The 19,687-nt window shown below is 37.8% G+C and overlaps 1 protein-coding gene across 1 annotated transcript; it reads right to left on the minus strand.

Annotated features, from left to right (window-relative positions):
- Positions 1-467: 467 nt before the first annotated feature.
- On the minus strand, positions 468-17,037 carry slc25a36b (solute carrier family 25 member 36b). Its single transcript, XM_067451273.1, has 7 exons — positions 16,650-17,037; positions 14,056-14,205; positions 9,633-9,710; positions 5,705-5,805; positions 5,051-5,117; positions 4,595-4,884; positions 468-1,984 (listed from the first exon to the last, which is right to left on the minus strand). The coding sequence occupies exons 1-7, from the start codon at positions 16,688-16,690 to the stop codon at positions 1,791-1,793; spliced, it is 921 nt and encodes a 306-aa protein (XP_067307374.1). The 5' UTR covers positions 16,691-17,037; the 3' UTR covers positions 468-1,790.
- Positions 17,038-19,687: the final 2,650 nt, after the last annotated feature.

Below are 19,687 nucleotides of genomic sequence, written 5' to 3' on the forward strand. Positions count from 1 at the left end.
TGTGTAGAGTTGACTCAAACAGCCGTATGAACCTGTAAATGCTGAATCACTTGTGCAACAAGTTAAAAGGAATTTTTGCTTCATTTCCTGATGTTCATGTGAACAAATTCCCGTGCATGTGTAAAACCAAAAAAGGTAGAATAAAAGAGGCAATGTCTAAACAGAAAAATCCATAAAGCAGAAATGTCCAACTCTTCACAACGTACAGTGAGAGTCAAACACCAGCATCTCCATCAACCCAAAACATTTCTCTTTTTTTTGTTTTCTCATATGGATTTATTTTTCACCTGATGATTATTAATGTCATAATGAACAGTGACAACGGAGCAGGGCATTTCACCTTTCGCTCCAATTTGACTGTAAACGACAACACTTTTATATACATGTAAAAAAATTAAATAAAAATATGCATCGCAAAGGCATTAAAGAGTGAGAGGACCAGACACAAAACTGCATCATAAAGAGAATTCATTTTGACAGCTTGACTTTATTGAATATTTAAAATGGTTTTTTTTTGTCCACACTGCAAAAAACATTTTCTTTAACAATATATTTGTCTTGCTTTCCTGAAAAACGCCCTTAAAACAAGATCAATTCACTTAAAATTATGAAACAAAAGTCATGTTCAGTAAATAGACATAGAATAACATTTAAGTTCATTAACTCATCAAATCTAACAGGAATACATTTGAGATTTTTTGAGGTTATTATTATTAAATAATACAATAATATTAAATGTAATAGTCTAAAAAGGTCAATTTTGCTTTTCAAGTAAATGGATCTTGTTCAAAAATAGGAATTTTACAGCAAAACAAGACGAGGAACTTTTCTATGGCGTTTAGCAGACCAGCCACAAACTCTCTCTCTGTGTGTGTGTGTGTGTGTGTGTGTGTGTGTGTGTGGGATGGGGGCACAACATGTCCACCAAATAATAAACTTGTTTTGTGTTACAGTGTAGTGGCTTATTTTGCATAATACTTCTTTTTACAAATTTAAATACATTTTCCTTCTTTCATTAGTAATTTTGCTGCTGAGTACATATATTTATTTAAAAAATGTATGTGCTAACAAACTACTTTGGCTCCAATGATTGTTACATTCATGTGTTAAGGTCAAATATGGACAGCAAACACGTGATAACGTGTATAAACGCACAAATATGACACTCTGAGACTAGCACACACTCACCTGTACACAGTGTCAAAACGACAAAACACTTGCTTAGAATTTTTTTTTTTTTTTTGCATGTCCACGTACACGTGCGCACAGTGTAAGGTATGTGAATCTATGTAGGATCTGCTTTTGCACTGCATGGTGTAACCACAACCCAATTGTCCCTTTCTGACAGGAAGTCAACCTTTGTTTGGATCCTCTTCAATTCCTTCCCAGCTCAGAGCTTGAGAAAATCCCATAAAGCTTTAAATCATAGCACACCCACAGCGCGGACGACACCTTCAACGACCTGCCAACACACAAGGAACTAAACTGCTGAAACCACATTCATGATCAATCTGATGTGAAGTGCTGTTTGAGACTCTGATGGGGTTAAAGGTGAACTGGTGCTGATGTCAATTTAACACACTCCCTCTGACTGGCATCTTTAGTCAGGTATGTCAAGGCATTTTAGAAGCAGCATCATTTTAAAGAATATTAAACGTGGGAAAGGAAAGGAAAAGCTTCTTTCTAGACTCCAACGTTTTAGCCTGTTTCTCCTAACGCCTTCCTTCCAGAACACACACCATTTGACGAGGTGAATAAAACCACATAACTTTCTGTCCGTGAGCACTGAGTTATCCGTCGAGCAGGTAGACGACGAACTCGTAGGTGCACATCATGATGGCCGTGTTGGGGATCTGTCTGACCAGGTGTGTGGTGAGTCCTCGGTAAAGAGCGCGATAGCTTTCCTCTCGGATCACTAGGTTGAGACTCTGGAAGAACGCGCGGTACTTGGTACCTTCTTCCCTTAGCCTCGTACGGATTACCTCTGCAGAAGCAAACAGAGAAACACACAAATACTTAGACTTTGTTTCAAACCTTCAAACCCAAAAATCGTTTTGTATTGTTTTACTTTATATACAGCAATCAAATGTTTGGGGATGGTAAGATTTTTTTTTTTTAAAGAAGCCTCATCTGCGCACTAAGGCTTCATTTATTTGATTAAAAAGACTAAAAACAGTAACAATGTGAAATTATTACCATTTAAAATGACTGTTTTCTATTTAAATATGTTTTTTTAAATGCAATTTATTATAGTGACACAAAGCTGAATGTGCCACATGATCCTTCAGAAATCATTTTAATATGCTGATTTGCTGTTTAAGAAACATTTATTTTTATTATCTATATTGAAAACAGCTGTGCTTTTTAGTATATTTGTGGAAAATGAGATTTGTGGAAAGCAGAAAAACAATCTTTTATTTTCTAACATAAATGTTAAGTGTTTCACTTTTGGTTAATGGAATGCATCCTTGTTAAATAAAAGTATTAATTTCTCTTAAAAACATTAGTAGTAGGGCTGCACGTTTTCAAGTTTTTCATTAACCGTTAACCAAGGCCCTTAGCGGTTAATACTCGGTTAACCATAGTGTGCGTCAGGGTTATTTTTAGCTTATTAATCTGACGACCACCATCTCCGTAGTGAACGCGCCTATAGAGAGAAATGCACATCATGGATTACATAATCAGAGAGTAGCCTATTTCTTTTCGTTTTAAATTGTTAAAAGACATTTCAAGTTTCTTAAGATCTATTTCATGTCTGCGAGGCGTACGCTGAGTTTCGTTAAATTAGGATGAGATGCGCTCCAGTTCACTAGCAATGCGAGTGGCCGCCTGCACGATTAGAGCATGTAACGTTAGTAAAATATGCAGCCGAGAATGATTCACACAGACAGCGTTTGACTCGCGCGGCGGAGCCTCTCCCGGCAGAGAGTTCAAGCATCTGTGGACTCGTCCCGTCAGCTCTGGCCATCTTGCTTTCAGTCCGCGATCAGCTTTTTTGTTTTCTTCATTACAGTTAAAGTAACGTCTGCTTTTCTCTAGTCGTTCACAAGTTTCTCGCTTCAAACTTTCTTTCTTCTGCTCCGTTATGCACAGCGCGCGCGGCTCCCGCTCTGCTTCTGCCCTAATGCGACTTTTAGTCCAGTGCGACGTATGTTATTTTCCTCTTCATGACGCATATTTTGACTGATGCGACTTATACTCCGGAGCAACTTTTGGCCTGAAAAATGCGGTAAGCACTGCATTGCAATACTTGCATTTCGCCCCGTCACTCTCATTTTTAAAGTGCTCCCACGCTTTCTTTGCCCGCTTAGAAAGCTGGTCATGACTTCTTCTTGTGGATACTACCCTAACCCTATGGATACTACAAATGTCTGGGAGCGCTCTGGCGGTCTATAGGGGTGCGAACATATATTACAACTAAATTCAAGGCACGTCATTGACGCGACTTAACCGAGCAAAATGTTTCACTCGGTTACGCAATTTTTAACGGTTAATCGGTCAATCGGTTAACCATGGACACCCCTAATTAGTAGTGAATGGTATTCTGAGAAGTAGGGTCACATTGTGGAAGTAAAATAGGTTGTGAATGACATTTCATGTTGACTTTAAAGGGGAACTATTATGCATCTTGTGAAGGGGCAATATATAGTATCTGGTGTCCCCAGAATGTGTGTGTAAAGTTTCAGCTCAAAATACCCTAACGTCAAATTTTCCCCTATTTGGGTGAGTAAAAACACACCGTTTTTGAGTGTCTCTTTAAATGCAAATGAGCTGCTGGTCAGTTTTTTTGTGTCCCTTTGAACACAAATGAGCTGTCCAGAAGAGGGCGGAGCCTTTACAGCTTGTGCTTCAGATACTCCGTAAACAATAAAACTGGCGAATGTCAAACATTTTTCAAATTGGAGCGGTGTTCACTGTTCAGCCTTACATGTTTAAACCGGAGTCGGACAATGACAGAGAGACTTTTATAATGAAACTGGACGTTTCAGTTGTTGTTGAGTTCATGTCAATCTAAAAATCTTTCAGAAACAACTTTTCTGCAAATTCAGCATTGAACTGACCCTTGTTTGTGAAGCAGTCTGACTTTCTTCGGCACATTTCCTTCATAAATTAAATTCAGTGGCTTGGATGCCGGGAGTCTATGGAGACTCTTATGGTATATCCAATAACAGAACATTTATAATGTTTATGTGGAGCAGACATTGTAGCTATATCTCCAGCTGCTACAGCGAGGAAACAGAAGGGGCGTACTGTGGCTCAGTCAAGGCGGGATCTATGCTAATAGGGCAGATCGTCACCACTCGCCAGTTATGGGCAGAATTTTTATGTAAAAATCAGGGGGAATATGCAAGTGCAAGTTTGGAGAGCCTGTTTATGATTTATGGGGAATAAAAAGAAGTGGGTGAATTTTCGCCATTGTAGGCTGATTGTTTACACACACTGTGGACTTACATCTGTGCTAAAATACCTTTTTAAAGTATATTATATCATTTTAAAGTGAATTATTGAAAGTGAATTATTTTCCATAATAGGTCCCCTTTAAAATGATATAGTGCTCTGATGGGAAAACACACATGCAGCTTGACATGCTCACCGTGTGGATAGGCTATCGATGTGGCGCAGGTCTTGGAGGTCGCGGCTGCCAGCATCATGCCCACGAAGTCAGACGCGTCCTTGGCTGTGTCCTCGTGCTCATCCATGTGCGTAGCTGCTTTAGCCTCTGAAAGACGCCGTTTGATGTTTTCATAGATCACAAAGTGGATCACAGTCTCTGAGATGCCCGCATAGGATGCAGACATGCCGCGGTAAAACCCACGTAGGCCGTCCGTCTGATACACGCGCCGCACACACTCAAACGCGTTCATACGGCGCTCCCCGCGGTTCCTGCGCAGAACAACACATGCTTTAGCGAGTGAAAAACAATGGGATCAGGAATAATAAGCACTAGTTCATGTTAAAACCATAATATCGGACTAAGGAATCAGTCACTAGGGATATTATTAAAACAATCTACTTCCGACTCACATGCCACATATTTATTGGCATTTACCTGGCATCCAGTTGTAGACGAGTCTTAATCAACCAAATTGGGTTGGTTGCCGTTATTGCCGTGAACCCTGGAAATATTAAGAGGCAATTTTACTAAGATGAAATTGATGTGTTGTTTCTGTGTAATTCCAAACTAATTTACTCTTGTATGTTGTGCAGCGGACGAGGTTAAAGCCAAATGGGAAAGCCATGAGATGCATACATAAAGAAAAATATATTTTCAGTCAGCACCACCTATTATTCAGGCGTGAATTAGCTGAAGGAAACCAATTGTTTCATGCCAAGTGTGCAAGCTCCGTTCGATATTTGCTTAGCTTTATCGATCTGTGCTCCGTGTGAAAGGGCCTTAAATGTGTAAGAAAACTCTAGCATATGGACTCTGAGAGTGTTAATCTAAATCCCCCTTGGCAAAAGTCCAGGTGAGAACACACGTGCTCCCTTCTGGCCATGTGCCAGATCTGTGACATTTACTGGCCTGATTCTCAGAGATAAAGCATTAAAACAAAAGGGAAAAGTTCCACTTCAAATCTACTAGACAAAGCTACACGTGCAATTAAGCATCAAAGGGGTTAACGTGTATAACCAGTCCGTATCTGAACCCATCAGAAACATGGATGTTAGTTGACCTGCATGGTGAAAATATAACGCGAGTTACCTGCGATCCCGGCAGACGTCATGTGCACCTGTGTGGAGTCTGGCTCAAACACACTGTTCAGTCTCTCCTTTGAGCTGGAATAGGCTGCGAAGTAGATGGCCCTGAAAACACAACAGGACACACGTGAGTAATAACACACAACCTAACCCACAGAACAAAAACAGACTGGTCATGCTGGTTTTGGCCACTTTGGTCAGTCTGGTTGCAAATCAGGTAAACCATCTGAGCATCACCTGGCCAGGCTAAGGCACTGACTAAACCAGCAAACACAAGCAAACCATTCAGGCTTTTTTAAGATGTTATTTGCAGCAGGGACGATGATAATTAGCTGGTCCAAACAGATCATTATCTGCTACAAACCAACCTCGTACTAGTTGGAACCAGTTTATTTCCAGCTTAGACCAGCTAGAAGCCATCTACCGTGTTACAAACACAACTATAGATTTTGGCGGCCAAATCTTATAAATCTTTACATTTATTTTCATAGCCTTGCATTAGCACATTGTTTGGTGAAAATATTGGACAAATAATGTTTTTCCAATAAAATACAGAAATCCTCTGATTACTCTGATTAACTAGCTGACTAATTAACTAGCTAAGATGAGCAAACCATCAGGTTAGTTTAGGGCTATGTTTACATTTGGCATTGACATGCGATCACCGTGATTCGATCAAGCAGATCAGATCATCAGCCAATCAGGACACGGCGTGTTTACATTTGTTCACATCAAGTGGTCGCTGTATCTGAATAACTGGTCGGTTTTCTGTAAAATATTTAAATGAGGTCTGTAATAGGCCTTTGTCACGCCGTGTAAAACATTTTTCATTAGCCTCAATCAATAGGCAGCACAGGTTTTTTGTGATTAATTCATTTATCTCAAATAGGGTACTTAATTACCAGTTTCCCAACATTAATCTTGCATGATGAAACAAAGAAAAATTGTATTCTGAGACATTCCATGATTTATTAAATAAATACAACACAAAAACATCACACAGAGCATTAACTGGAATTAAACAAGGGTGGGCTATTCAACACATGGTTTATTGAAAGGTACAAATTAAACCATGCTTGCAATGCTTTCCTTCAATTACTTTACTTTCTGATATAATCTCCAGTCTTAAAAATGGACGATTATTTATAATAAATAGCAAGTAATCTGAGCAATGTGCAGTGACTTCATTCAGATAATGTTGCACAATTAAAATTAAAGATGGCATAGATAGAGTATATCAATGGCGTATAAATAACTTAAGGTAAGGTGAGATAAGTTTCATTTCTTGTCAAAACTGCATCTGTCTTATTGTCCAACAGCTTTCAGAGAAAGTGGGCGGGAATTTGTAATGACATCGACCTGTGAAAAAATGCAGATATGACGGCTAGATTGCATTTACATTACAATGAGATCCGATCACAATGCGTCCTCAACTACCTCCGGGACCAGGACACACTGATCCGATAACATTCCGATCAGAAACACGTTTACACTTGTCTATTCAATGTGTATGTGGAACACATCTGGATACAGGTCGCATGTTAACGCCAAGTGTAAACACAGCCTAAGGTGTTCTTTTCACCAAGGAAGCTGGTCATTAGCTGGTCCAAGTTGGTCATTATCTGCAAACCATCCTTATAATAGTTCAAGGTGGGTTTTGGAACAAGCTGGCTGGTCGACCAATCAATGACCAGCTAAATTCCAGCTTAGACCAGCTAGAAACGTGTTCCAAACACAACTATTAAAGTGAAGCATGATTTTTCAAAACTAATAGCTGTCAAATCTTTTAATGCAGGATAGTGTTTTCATAATAATCAAATTTCCAACTTCGATACGATACCTTGAAAAATATCGACAGACAGAAATAAATGACAGACAGCAGCAGGTTTATTAGGCTGCTGTCACTTTAAGAGCTTATGCATGGATCTAATACACTGTTACACAATGTGCATTCTCTAAACTAGCCGTTTAAGCGCAGTAAGCCACAAAAAAAGAAGCCAATTTGGTCCTTGCAAGTTGTTTGAAAGACGGATGTATGTGTGTGCCACTTATACAGAGTGGTAAAGAATAAAATTATGCAATATTCAACGCAGCTGGTGTATCCATACTGCAGAAAAGTATTTGAAGTGGAACCGTTTCAAATATTTCTGTAGCGATAGAAATATTGATATTTTTGACATCACTAATGCAGCATATACCCACCATTCTGAACACCCACTGGCCGACTACTCCTGTGTAGGCAACTCACAGAGACAATCTGTTCCTCGCAAACTCCCACATGGAATAGCAAATGTTTGCACATGCAGTATCCTGAAGCTGTTAACTGAAGCATGGTGACCACTTCAACATGAAAACGCTCTCCACACGCTCGGCAACTAATCTCAAGTTTGATCTCACCTTCCTGTCCATATAACACACACGCTTACATAACTTTAAGTAACAGCCCCAGCATCAGTTAGCATCGATTCATCATGCGTGCCTCATTGGATGGACGCTTTATCCTGAGCGTATGCACATAAAACGTCAGTTCAAACAGACGGCAAAGGTTAAAACCACCATTTATCATGTCTGCTCATTTATTTCATTTAATTAAGGCTTAATCAACAGGTGATAAATGATCTCAGACATTTTAAATAATGGCCTGGAAAACACATGCATGTCATCTTTATGTTGACGAATTGAAAATAGAACTGTATTGTTTAGAAATACAATGATTTTAGTATGTACTTTTCAAGCCTTAAAGGGTTAGTTCACCCAAAAATGAAATTTATGTCATTAATGACTCACCCTAATGTCGTTCCTTAACCGTAAGACCTCCATTCATCTTCAGAACACAGTTTAAGATATTTTATATTTAGTCCGACATCGTGTATCTAAGTGCACACTATACTGTCCATGTCCAGAAAGGGAATAAAAACATCATCACAGTAGTCCATATGTGACATCAGTTAGTTTAAAGCATCGAAAATACATTTTGGTCCAAAAATAACAAAAACTACGACTTTATTCAGCATTGTCTTCTCTTCTGCGTTTGTTTTCAAACCTCAAATAAAGAGTCAAACGGTTATGAATCAGCATCTTGATTCATGTTTCGGATCTTCAATGTCACGTGATTTCAGCAGTTTGACATGCGATCCGAATCATTGATCATGGATCAATCATGGAGATTTGAAAACAAACGCGGAAGAGAAGACAATGCTGAATAAAGTCGTAGTTTTTGCTATTTTTGGACCAAAATGTATTTTCGATGCTTCAAGAGACTCTAATTAACCAACTGATGTCACATATGGACTACTCTGATGATGTTTTTATTCCCTTTCTGGACATGGACAATATAGTGTGCATACACTTCCATACGCTGTCGGACTAAATATAAAATATCTTAAACTGTGTTCTGAAGATGAACGGAGGTCTTACAGGTGTAGAACGACATTATGGTGAGTCATTAAAGACAAATTTCATTTTTGGGTGAACTAACCCTTTAAAGAGACAGTTCACCCAAAACTGCCCTTTGTTTTTCCTTTTGTGGAACACAAAAGAAGATTTAGGATATTTTAGGAACTGTTTGTGTTCTGCAGAAGAGAAGTCCTACAGAAGAACACAACACAAGAGTGAGTAAATGACAGCATTTTTCTTTTCGAACGAACTATCCCTTTAATTGGGCTGCAATTTGCACCCTGCATGGCTGATATGAACATGGTGTGCCTGACCTGTAAAATAACAAAAATGAACACTGCGTCAATGTGCTTATTCCAAGCTCTGCAAATTTGCAGCTTTACCGGTTGAGCAGGGATTGCATCAGTCACACTGCAGTCTAAATGACAGTGTAGAGATCACAATTACACTCTTACTGTACATGCTGTGTTTGACATACACTAGCTGACATGGAGCTGTTGTGATCAGCCTGTTTAACTGAATGGATAAACACTCACCGTGAAGGAGCCACTCCGATTAGATTGGGTCCCAGACCGCGGAATAAAGAACGAGGCCCTTCCTTCTCAAGAATTAATCTGAGACAGACAGAGAGAGAAAAAAAAACATCAACACAAGCAAACATGGCAAAGTGACATTTTTGTACTGAATGGCTTTATGAACACTAAAAACAGTCTGGTGTTGGTAAAACATGGTTCCTGAGAATTATTTGGGGGCCGAGGTGGAAAATGTGTCTCTCGTTTTACTCTAAAATCATTTCATTTTAAATCAATCCTATTTTGAGGACACATTTAATACTATTTTTCCATTCCGATACTTTCACAATTTAATAATTCAAACAAATTGATGACTAAATTATCATGAAAAAAAAAATGGATTTATTTATTTTTATCCAGAAAGGGGCTCCAGACAAACTATTTTTTACTATAATGAGCACTGTCCTTTAGGCCCGTTCACACAATGGACGATAACTATAAAGATAACAATAAAGATCTTTATAGAAATGGTTCTCAATATTAAAGAATAGCAGAATTCACACCACAGCTATAACGATAACTGCACAGAGAAAAATTATAGTTGGAAATTATTCAGCTCATGAACAATAAAAACATTGACAGCCAATCAGAATCCATCGTGCTGTAATGAGCTCAAGCATTAAAGTGACAGAACGCACTTAGAATTAACCAAACAATATCATCCACTGGTCTAGACGTTGATATAGATATCTTTATGGTTATCGTTCTTGGCGTGAATGGGCCATTACTGGACATTTTTAGGAGCACAAACAGAAAATGTAAGGTGCCACCTTAAATCAACCTGCAACGCAGTTATTCACATTTTTATCCATTTTACCAGTATTACTAGACTTCACTTACAGAAATTACAATGTGCCATTTCATTTCAAGTTCACAGGGATATGGTCAGTAACATTACTGTCATTACAGTAAAAGAACCACAGCTTGACATTGACAGTATTTGGTCACTGTCAGTGCAAGAAACAAAAACATGAAAAAGCATGCAAATATGAAGTACGGTGGTCATTAGAGCATCAGAACAAGTAAACAACTAATGCCTCCCCTTAAGGCGATGTTTCATGGAGCAACTTTTTGAGCAATGTTGCCATCAACGGGTAACCAGGTAAGACACAGGGCCTACAACCGATAGAAATGTACCCAAGCAAAATCGCTTTGCAACATTACTCAAAAAAGTAGCCCTGTGTATCATCACCTTTATTCTCTCAGAGCACATTCCTCTGTGAGCCACTCAACGTTTTACAACATTCTTTTTTTGTAACAATTAGACCTTTGAATTTGGTTAAATTTGCTATGAAATACACTGTGGTAAATTTCACTACCATTTCAGCCTCATCTGCTGAATGAATGTTAGATTCCTGCCAGCGAAATGCTGTTGGCAGTGGCGATGCAGGATCTGTCTTCAAGCTTCAAGCTGCTGTTGTGCTTAACTCGTGAGTCATGTTTAAACTCCGGTGCCGGTTGCCTCGGCAAACTCAGTTTTTCCTGCGTATTTTAGACCACATCGAGAGCAGGACATAAAGTTCATGTTGGTGTTTTTGCAATTTCTAAACCACGTAAACTCCTTCAGCCACTCCCGACAGAAATGTTGTCGTCTGTTAGGCCAAAAAGGCTTCCTCTGATTTGTCATCTGATTTTTCCTTCTCTGCTATTTGTTGCTGTAGAGTATGAAAGTTGGTTTCTGCCATGGAAAAAAAAAAAGTGAAAGATAATTGTGACTTTTTAATCTCACAATTCTGACTTTTTTCTTACAATTGCGAGAAAAAGGTTAGAATTGCAAGAAAAAAATTCAGATTTGTCAGATAAATAGTCGCAATTACCTTTTCTTTTTCTTTATTCAGTGGCGGAAACAAGCCTATACTGTAGAGGGCTTGGCTCTGGTGTGAAAAATACATCAATGGTTTGACCATTTTTGACTGAGCTGTGATGTTAAACACTAGACAAATTTCCATTATCCTCTAAATTGCCCAAATTGAAATTGTGAATTGAAAATATGGCCAATGGAAACGTGGCAATTTCGCAACCTCCCGTTTTATTTTTTATTTTTATAAAGAGGTGGATTTTTTGGCAATTCGAGGAAAAAAGGAGATTTTCACTTAACTGCAATGTAAACAGTTTTTCCGCATTTACAGGTCACCTGAGGTATGTAAAAGTCATTAATTACAGACAGAGGATGAGAGAGTTCTCTATTAAACTCATAAAAGACAAAAGAATTACAGCAATACTGGATTCTAAACCAAGAAATGCATAAATACATAAACCTACCAAGATACGTGGCATAAATTTTGGAATGACTTATCGCGAGAGGAAAAAAATAAGTTTGTTGCATAACATCGGTTAATGGAAACACTGTAGGTTTTAACCGAGATTTAGAAAATATCGCAAAAGTTGTGCACAAATTTGTAATGAAAGCTCAGCTTATGAGACGACTCATGACCAGCGCAGTTGACTAATACTCCCGAATCCTCCCCCTCTCACACACACAGGCCTACACTAGTGAACTTGCTGCCTACTCATCTGTCAACATGAAAAAAAGAAACAAAAAAACGTCCACATTTGAGGGACGCACATGCACAAACAGTTGTAAAAATGCACCATTTCATTTGGTTGCAGTCTGGAGCCATGAGATAATGAACTGGGATGAATTGTATTACAGTAATTGGTGCTTAATTAGAATTAAAATGTCTGTCACAATATCAAATCAATCTTAATGGCTCTATAAATCAGGCCACAAGTTAATTTTTATTCTTTGTGAAGATGTTTTGGAGCAAAATTTCACTATACAAATAAATAAAAATGAATTATTTTCAGAGTGAAATTTACCTCAAACATTTCTCTCTGAGAATTACCAAAATATTTTTGTATAATCCGATAAGACACACCTCTGAGGAACATGTTCAAACAAAGAAATACCTTCCAGACACATGCAAACAGTTCTTTACAAAAGGGTGTGAGGAATTCTTGACAACACATACATACTGTATTTAGAAAAGTCATGAAGTAGAAAAAAGAAATGAGATCAAATTAAACATGGCCCAGATTTGGTCTCGCTAAATGGATTTTATTTATATCCCATCTTGGACGACTTATTGCGCCATCTAACCAGTGTTTCTCAACTGGCGAGTTGTGGCAAATCTCCGATAAGGTTATGGACATCAGGCAACAAACAAACAAAAAAACATGCTGAAAGGATATAATGAAATGCAACTAGCCATGTAACTGGACATAGTTGGGTTATTAAATGAAAATAAAAAACTTAGCTAAAATACTTCCATTCCAAGCGTCATGTGCCCAGTCAAAGTCTACAGTACTTCAATGCAATTTCGTTTGTCAAGAAGCCAAAACAGATAAATGCCAACATGGACAGGTTGTTTAACAAGCCATAAACAATGACAAAGTGTATATGATGTCAGAATCCTTTACTCACTCTATTACTTTGATAAACGAGACCAAAGTATCTCTGCTTGTCTTTGTGCCTAGTGTTTTTAGTACGTTTCTGTGATGTATAACCCAAGTTAAACTGAGACGACAAGGGGCCCGTTCTCAGAACGAGTCAGTCACACACACACACACACACACAACACAACACACTTCATCCAAGAGCCAGGACGCAGTGTTTTAGTGAGAGGGCAGCGATTGGTTGGGTATGGGGGAGTGGAATCCACTGACAACAGTTTCATTATAAAGAAAACTGAAAAAAGAAGTAGAGAGGGAATTATAGACTTTATGCAATATGTGCTGTGTGTGTAGTTCTGACATGGTAATGTGTATAGTTATGTTACATACATAGAATCGACAATGACAGAACTAAAATAAACAGATGCCAAACCAACGGGTCCCTATTTCGTCTCGTCTTCTGACTTTATTTAGTCACATTTGGTGGGGTAGTGAAGAAATATGACCATATTTTTGGAAAGAGACAACAGAAAGGGGCCGTCTCCTCTGGCACTCGGTTTTAGGCCCACAAACCATAGAGCAAATGTTTACAAAATACTGAGCTAATGCAACGCAGACTCAACGTTCTCAACGCAGACGTAACAGTCGCACTATTCCAGTACAGGGTGTTGCCTGTATCCAGCACTAAAGCCGACATGTCAAATCAAAATGTGTAAACACTCTCGTCTTTACTATAACTCACAAATATATTGCTCAGAGTTTGGGTTTGTGGGTACTAAAGGATAATCGGGTTTCTGGAATGTAATGGACAAACATGCGCATACCCCGATGCTACTGAATAATATATTCATGTACCACATTATGGTACGCCACTGTATTTCATGTTATTACCATGGTTCATGTCCACAGAACATGGTAATTCCATGAATTCCAAGAAAATGTGTACATATGCACTACAGAAAATGCATAGGGTTTAACTTGTTGACATGCGTACCTGAGGCAGTGAAGGGGCCCCGGGGGGGCCACACGTGCCACGCTGGCTCCATTAACTGTGCAAATGCAGAGCGTTACAGAGGAAGACTGAAGCCTCGTCTTCACCACCTCTAATGGACACGTCAGGATCGCACCCACCGTGCCTCCACATCTGAGAGAAACAGAGCACACGGTAAAACAAGAGACACTTGGTTATTTTTTTCTGCACAGAATAAAATAATAAAGAATAAAAATGGCCAAATTCTACCAAAACCAGTTGAAAGATTGACCACACAATGTGGGTCAGTCATGCAAGAAGTCATTATTTGAAAGCCACATGACTTCGGTCAAGCATCACAACACGGATTTAGAGGAAACGAGGGCGATAGAATTTCAGCTCTAATGTGAAAGGCGAGTTGCCTTTAATCGTCTTCAAAAATTGCGCTCGTGCCTTGAGATGTGGGTCAGCAAACACAGTAACCCAAACCATCCCTCGTGTGCCAGGAACAACCTGATATCAGTATTTTTCCGATGGAAAAACGGCATCCGCGTGAGGTGTGATACATATGATCCAGCCACAGAAATGTAGATTATAAGACCGAGATAGCAAACCAAACAAAGGTGCCATTTGATAAATAGATATCATATAGTAATAATATGGTACTTTTGATTGTCACTCTCATACCAAGACAGTGTTAGATACTTTAAAAAAAAGTATCCATCATGTGCAGTTACAGCATGAGTATATGCAAAAAGATGCAATTAAAGGCCAGTTCTTTGACAGTCTCATGTAGTGTAGAGAGAGAGAGAAAGCGATAATGAGTGCCAGACAGTCAATAGTCCTATTTCAAACACGGTGCCAGTTTATCTGAGGACAGATATATTAATAGCATATGCTACAATCACTATATGAGAACATCACGGCCAGGCAGGATTATATCCTCAGCCAATTCAGAAAAAACACTACCGTAACAGGTCAGTAGCTGAAAACTACAACTGTCACTTATGAAAAACATTTCTTGCTTTTAAAGTATGGCCAAATTAAAGTATGGCCAAGTTAAGAATAAAGATTAAAAACTGTCTATTTGGATGTTTCTTTTGAATATCTGGAATGTCTGGAAATATTTTAAAGAATAAGAACACAAATATCTTGCGGCTTTCCTCTCTAAATAGGCTTAGACTGTAATATAAACATCAGCATGGCTGAATTCAGGATCTCTTGGGATGATGGTGCTAAATTATGCATAGTCTGCAAACCATAACGGGTTGTTTATATTTAGGCATGTTTTTACTTGTTGGTTTTCTGTCTGTTTCAGAACCAAACTGAGTGTCTCATATATCAGTGGGTGAAGTGAAGGTTGTGTTGAAAGTCATTTTGAAAGCGTCATTTTCAGAGTCATTACCAGTCCTGAATGACATTATGACAGCAGTCAGTTCCACGGTTACATCAGATTTATTCTTCCAGTAAAAATGCAAACATTATCGGCAGTGTGGAGCAATCGGGCCTCCTTTACTATGTGTATGTACAGTGTGTGTGTGTACATGTATGTATATATCGAATATAAACATATTATTTATGCAATATAGTCAAACATATAAAGATTCATCAAGTGTCCTTGAGTTGACATTTTACAGTTTTTGAAAACATTTGTATAATACTTTTACCCAAGAAGTTAACCAGCAATTAATTAACAATAACATTTTAGTTTAGGGTCCAATTACTAACTTACTGCATATTTCTAGGATATTAGTTGTTTATTAGTAATTATAAAAGCATACTTTAATGCCTTATTCTACATGACCTTATTCTAGATCCCTTCATCCTACCAATACCTAAATTTAACAACCACTTTACTAACTATTAATATTCAGTAATTAGCAGTTTACGGAGGTGAAATTCGTAGTTAATATTTAGTTAATAGTGAGAATTGGACCTCTAATCTAAAGTTTGACCTAAAGAGCTTCACAGAAATAGATTGAATTAAAATACTAAATATTGACAAATTTGGTAAATAATCATTTACCAAATTAGTCAATATTTAGTATTTTAATCTGAATTGATCTTCAAACTCTCTCGTCCAGGGCGGATTTGCCGTCGCCTCTCATTTCCATGATAACCAAACAAAAACTCACTTGTTTTCTAAAATGGTTGGTGTGTGATTGTACAGTACAGGGTACAGTAATAATATTTTATAAAGTAAACAGACCACACATTACATACATTTCAAATGAACAGACTTTCCATAATTTTAACACATGAAACTCAAAAGGGGAAGTTAGGAAGTTTGAACTCTTAATCACACAATACAAACATAACTTTGAAATACAAACTTACCTTTTGTATTTAACTTTCTTAATTTCTAAGACACAAAGGCCGTTTTTAAAAGCAGTTTTGTAAAATAAAAATAAAATAATCACCAGATACATTTGTAATTTCTTATATAATACAACGTTAGCAGAATATTTACTTTTAAATAATGTTATTTTATAAATAAATTCAAAGAATAAACTTTTGTTAGTGGTATCACTACTACAGCTATTATTACAAAGAAGACTCCAGCTATTTTGTAGTTTGATACGATATGTTTGTGTAACAGTTGAGTAAAGCTGTCTTACCCTCCAGCGAACAGATGCATTAGTGTGTCTCTCTGGCTCATCTCGGCTCATGCTCTCCGGGATCCACCGGACTGGTCAGCAGTGTCAAAGTCCCTGTCCGTGTGGAGCTCATGCGGGTGGGCGTGAGACCAGCGGTCGCTACTAGCCACTGTATTCGACCTCCAAGCGTTTCAGCGCGGCTTCGCCTCCAACAACCCCCCGCTGATCGATCCGCGGTCTGCGCTTCTTCGAAAGATGGTCTGAAAGAGAGTCCGTGGTGAAGAGGTGACTAAATATCACTGATCTGGGTCAAAATCCAACTGGCAGGTCAGAGTAGGGGGGGTAAAAACGTGCACGCTTGCCCCACACGCAGTTCACCTTCTTCGTGTACACTCACTTCTGCGACGCAAACGCGCTCACAGTTCACTCTGTCGATCAACCAATCAGAGGGCGCAAAACAGAAACGTCTATTGGTCGAGCTCAGTTCGCGTCACCAAGAGCCCGCCTCCGTAAAAAAAAATTCCTTTCACGTGATCACTGCCCTTTCACATACAAATTTGTCATATAACCAAATGCAAAATAAATAAATATATACAAACCGGCGTTTATTTTATACATAGTTTTCAAATCGTTTGTTCCTAATTCACTCCCATTATTTAAAAAAATATAGTATATTAATAAAACACCTCTCTATATAGCATTTGCACTCCTCGATCCCAGACAGCGCTTATTTTCCATTTTCTCCAAGAATGTCAGGTAGACCTATCTTTTTAGGGAACAACTTTACTAAGGAATGATTTTTTTCAGGGATCATTTTAGTTTGTTTTTTCTGCAGTTGTGCTTAATTCAGACTCTTAATTTGTTTATTTTGGCATCTGCAATGGGAGGAGAAAAATAATGTCAAATTCAAAACGGAAAATCTTAAGCTGTACTTTGAGAGCAAACAATAATTTTGTGCACAAAACACACTCCTTTGTTGACGTTGTATGTCCTCCAAAACAAATACATTTTTTTAAAATCACAGTTAACTCTTTCCTGGACAGATTTCTGAAAATGGTCAATAAATCATAATTACATATTTGTAAGTTTCTTTTTCTGACTGTGTTATCTGAACACTATTGTAAAAAAACAAAAATAAAGTAAACCGGCATATAAAGGAGTTTATTTGTGGCGATGGTGTGTAAATGTGTTTTGTGTTTAAAAGTGTTTTGTTGGTCATCGTTTTATCAAAATGAGAAAGTCCTTGTCTTCAAAATAAATATAAAATTTAGTTCTTATAGTTAGTACACTTAAAACAAAATGTACAATACACTATTAACACTAATAATTACATTTTAAAAATACAATGAACAAAAACGTACATTCATAAAGCTGGAATCAACAGAGACATTCGCAGCTCTCTCTCTCTCTCTCTCTCTCTCTCTCTCTCTCTCTCTCTCTCTGTGTGTGTGTGTTCAAGAGATAAAGAAACCAAGGATGAGATGAAGACACAGCAGTCTGTAATGGGTGCTGCTGAAAACAGTGGCTCTTTGAACTGTGTGTAACAGGCAGATCTATATTTACAGTGATTCAGTCTTTGTGGGTGTATGTGTGGCTTTAAATAAATAAAGTCATTATATGAGACAATGTGTCAAACATGCTTTAACTTGCAAACCTGCCAAAGACTCGAGGCACGTGTGTGTATGCACATGTGAAAGGGTGGAAACCACTAGGCTTTTTAATGGAAGAGTATTTAATTAGTGTAGTTCACTAACTGGTTTATCCAAACGACCAATCTATTTGACCTTTTCCTTTGCAGTTTCTCATTCCCCTCTGCTCTATTACCCACAAACTATCTGTAATTGCTGAAACAGCTCCACCTTAACCCCAGAAATGAGTTCAATGGGTCGAAACATACAACAAAATATCAGAACATACAACAGCCCACAATGACACAAACCCACACAAAATGTGCTGCAGGTTTGTTCTGATTGCAAGGTATGATAAATTATATAAACAATGATAAATGCAAACACACGGTGCAACTAACCGTGAAATTGTGCATACTTGCTAAATAAACAAGCTTATTATTACTACTATATTTTAATGGGAAGAGTATATGTGTTCATCTGCAAAGATAAACACGGTTTGTTGATCTGTGGTCAGCACTTCCACAAACAGCCTCCAAATTTAAGAGACATTGGAAACTTGATCTACATCCGGGTCTTGAAGCAAAACCAAAACCCCTGTGATAGATCATTGATAGTTTTCAGATCAAAGTGCATAAGGGCACAACACACACACACACACACACACACACACACACACACACACACACACACACACACACACACACACACACACACACACACACACACACACACACACACACACACACACACACACACACACACACACACACACACACACTTTTTGGGCTCATTGATTTTGGGGTGTAACATTATTTAATAAAAAATATTTTTATTTACAGCATAAGTAAGTCTCTTTTTATCTTGACATACTGTACATCATTAGAAATGGCAAATCTTGACCTCTGTTTTGTTAAAAGTAGGCCTGTCTTGTCTAGTGACAATCATTTCTTATGTAAAATCAGAGAACATGTCTTTAAAATGAGCCTCTTATGCATCCACTAGTCGAAGAGAAAAAAAACACACTTCTCATCAGAGCTATATTGTAAAACAAAGTACATTTAGGCAGTTTAGTCCAGGGGTTTTCAAACTGGGGTCCCCCATGCAGGAGGCCGCAAGAGAGTGACAAGTCCATTCAAATATATATATATATATATATATATATATATATATATATATATATATATATATATATATATATATATTTTTTTTTTTTTTAATGGACCTGCCACCATCTTCCTGTCACTCTCTTTATATATAAAATAATAATAATTAGATTATAATAAATGAATAAAGCAATTAATTAAAAATGCGATTAACATAAAATATTAGTTAGTAGCCTAATGTATTGTATGTATTATTTTTTAATTTTAATCACATTTTTATAATTTTTTATTTATATTTAATCTTGAGTAAAGCAAATTATAAAGC

The sequence above is a fragment of the Pseudorasbora parva genome, chromosome 8, assembly GCF_024679245.1.
Source record: "Pseudorasbora parva isolate DD20220531a chromosome 8, ASM2467924v1, whole genome shotgun sequence".
Lineage (NCBI taxonomy): Eukaryota > Metazoa > Chordata > Actinopteri > Cypriniformes > Gobionidae > Pseudorasbora > Pseudorasbora parva.

Coding starts and splice junctions, on each gene's coding strand:
- slc25a36b (XM_067451273.1), bottom strand. CDS start 16,690: ATGAGCCAGAGAGACACACTAATGCATCTGTTCGCTGGAGG. Junction 14,206..16,649: donor ATGCATCTGTTCGCTGGAGG/GTAAGACAGCTT, acceptor TGTTTCTCTCAG/ATGTGGAGGCACGGTGGGTG. Junction 5,118..5,704: donor GACGTCTGCCGGGATCGCAG/GTAACTCGCGTT, acceptor TAATATTTCCAG/GGTTCACGGCAATAACGGCA.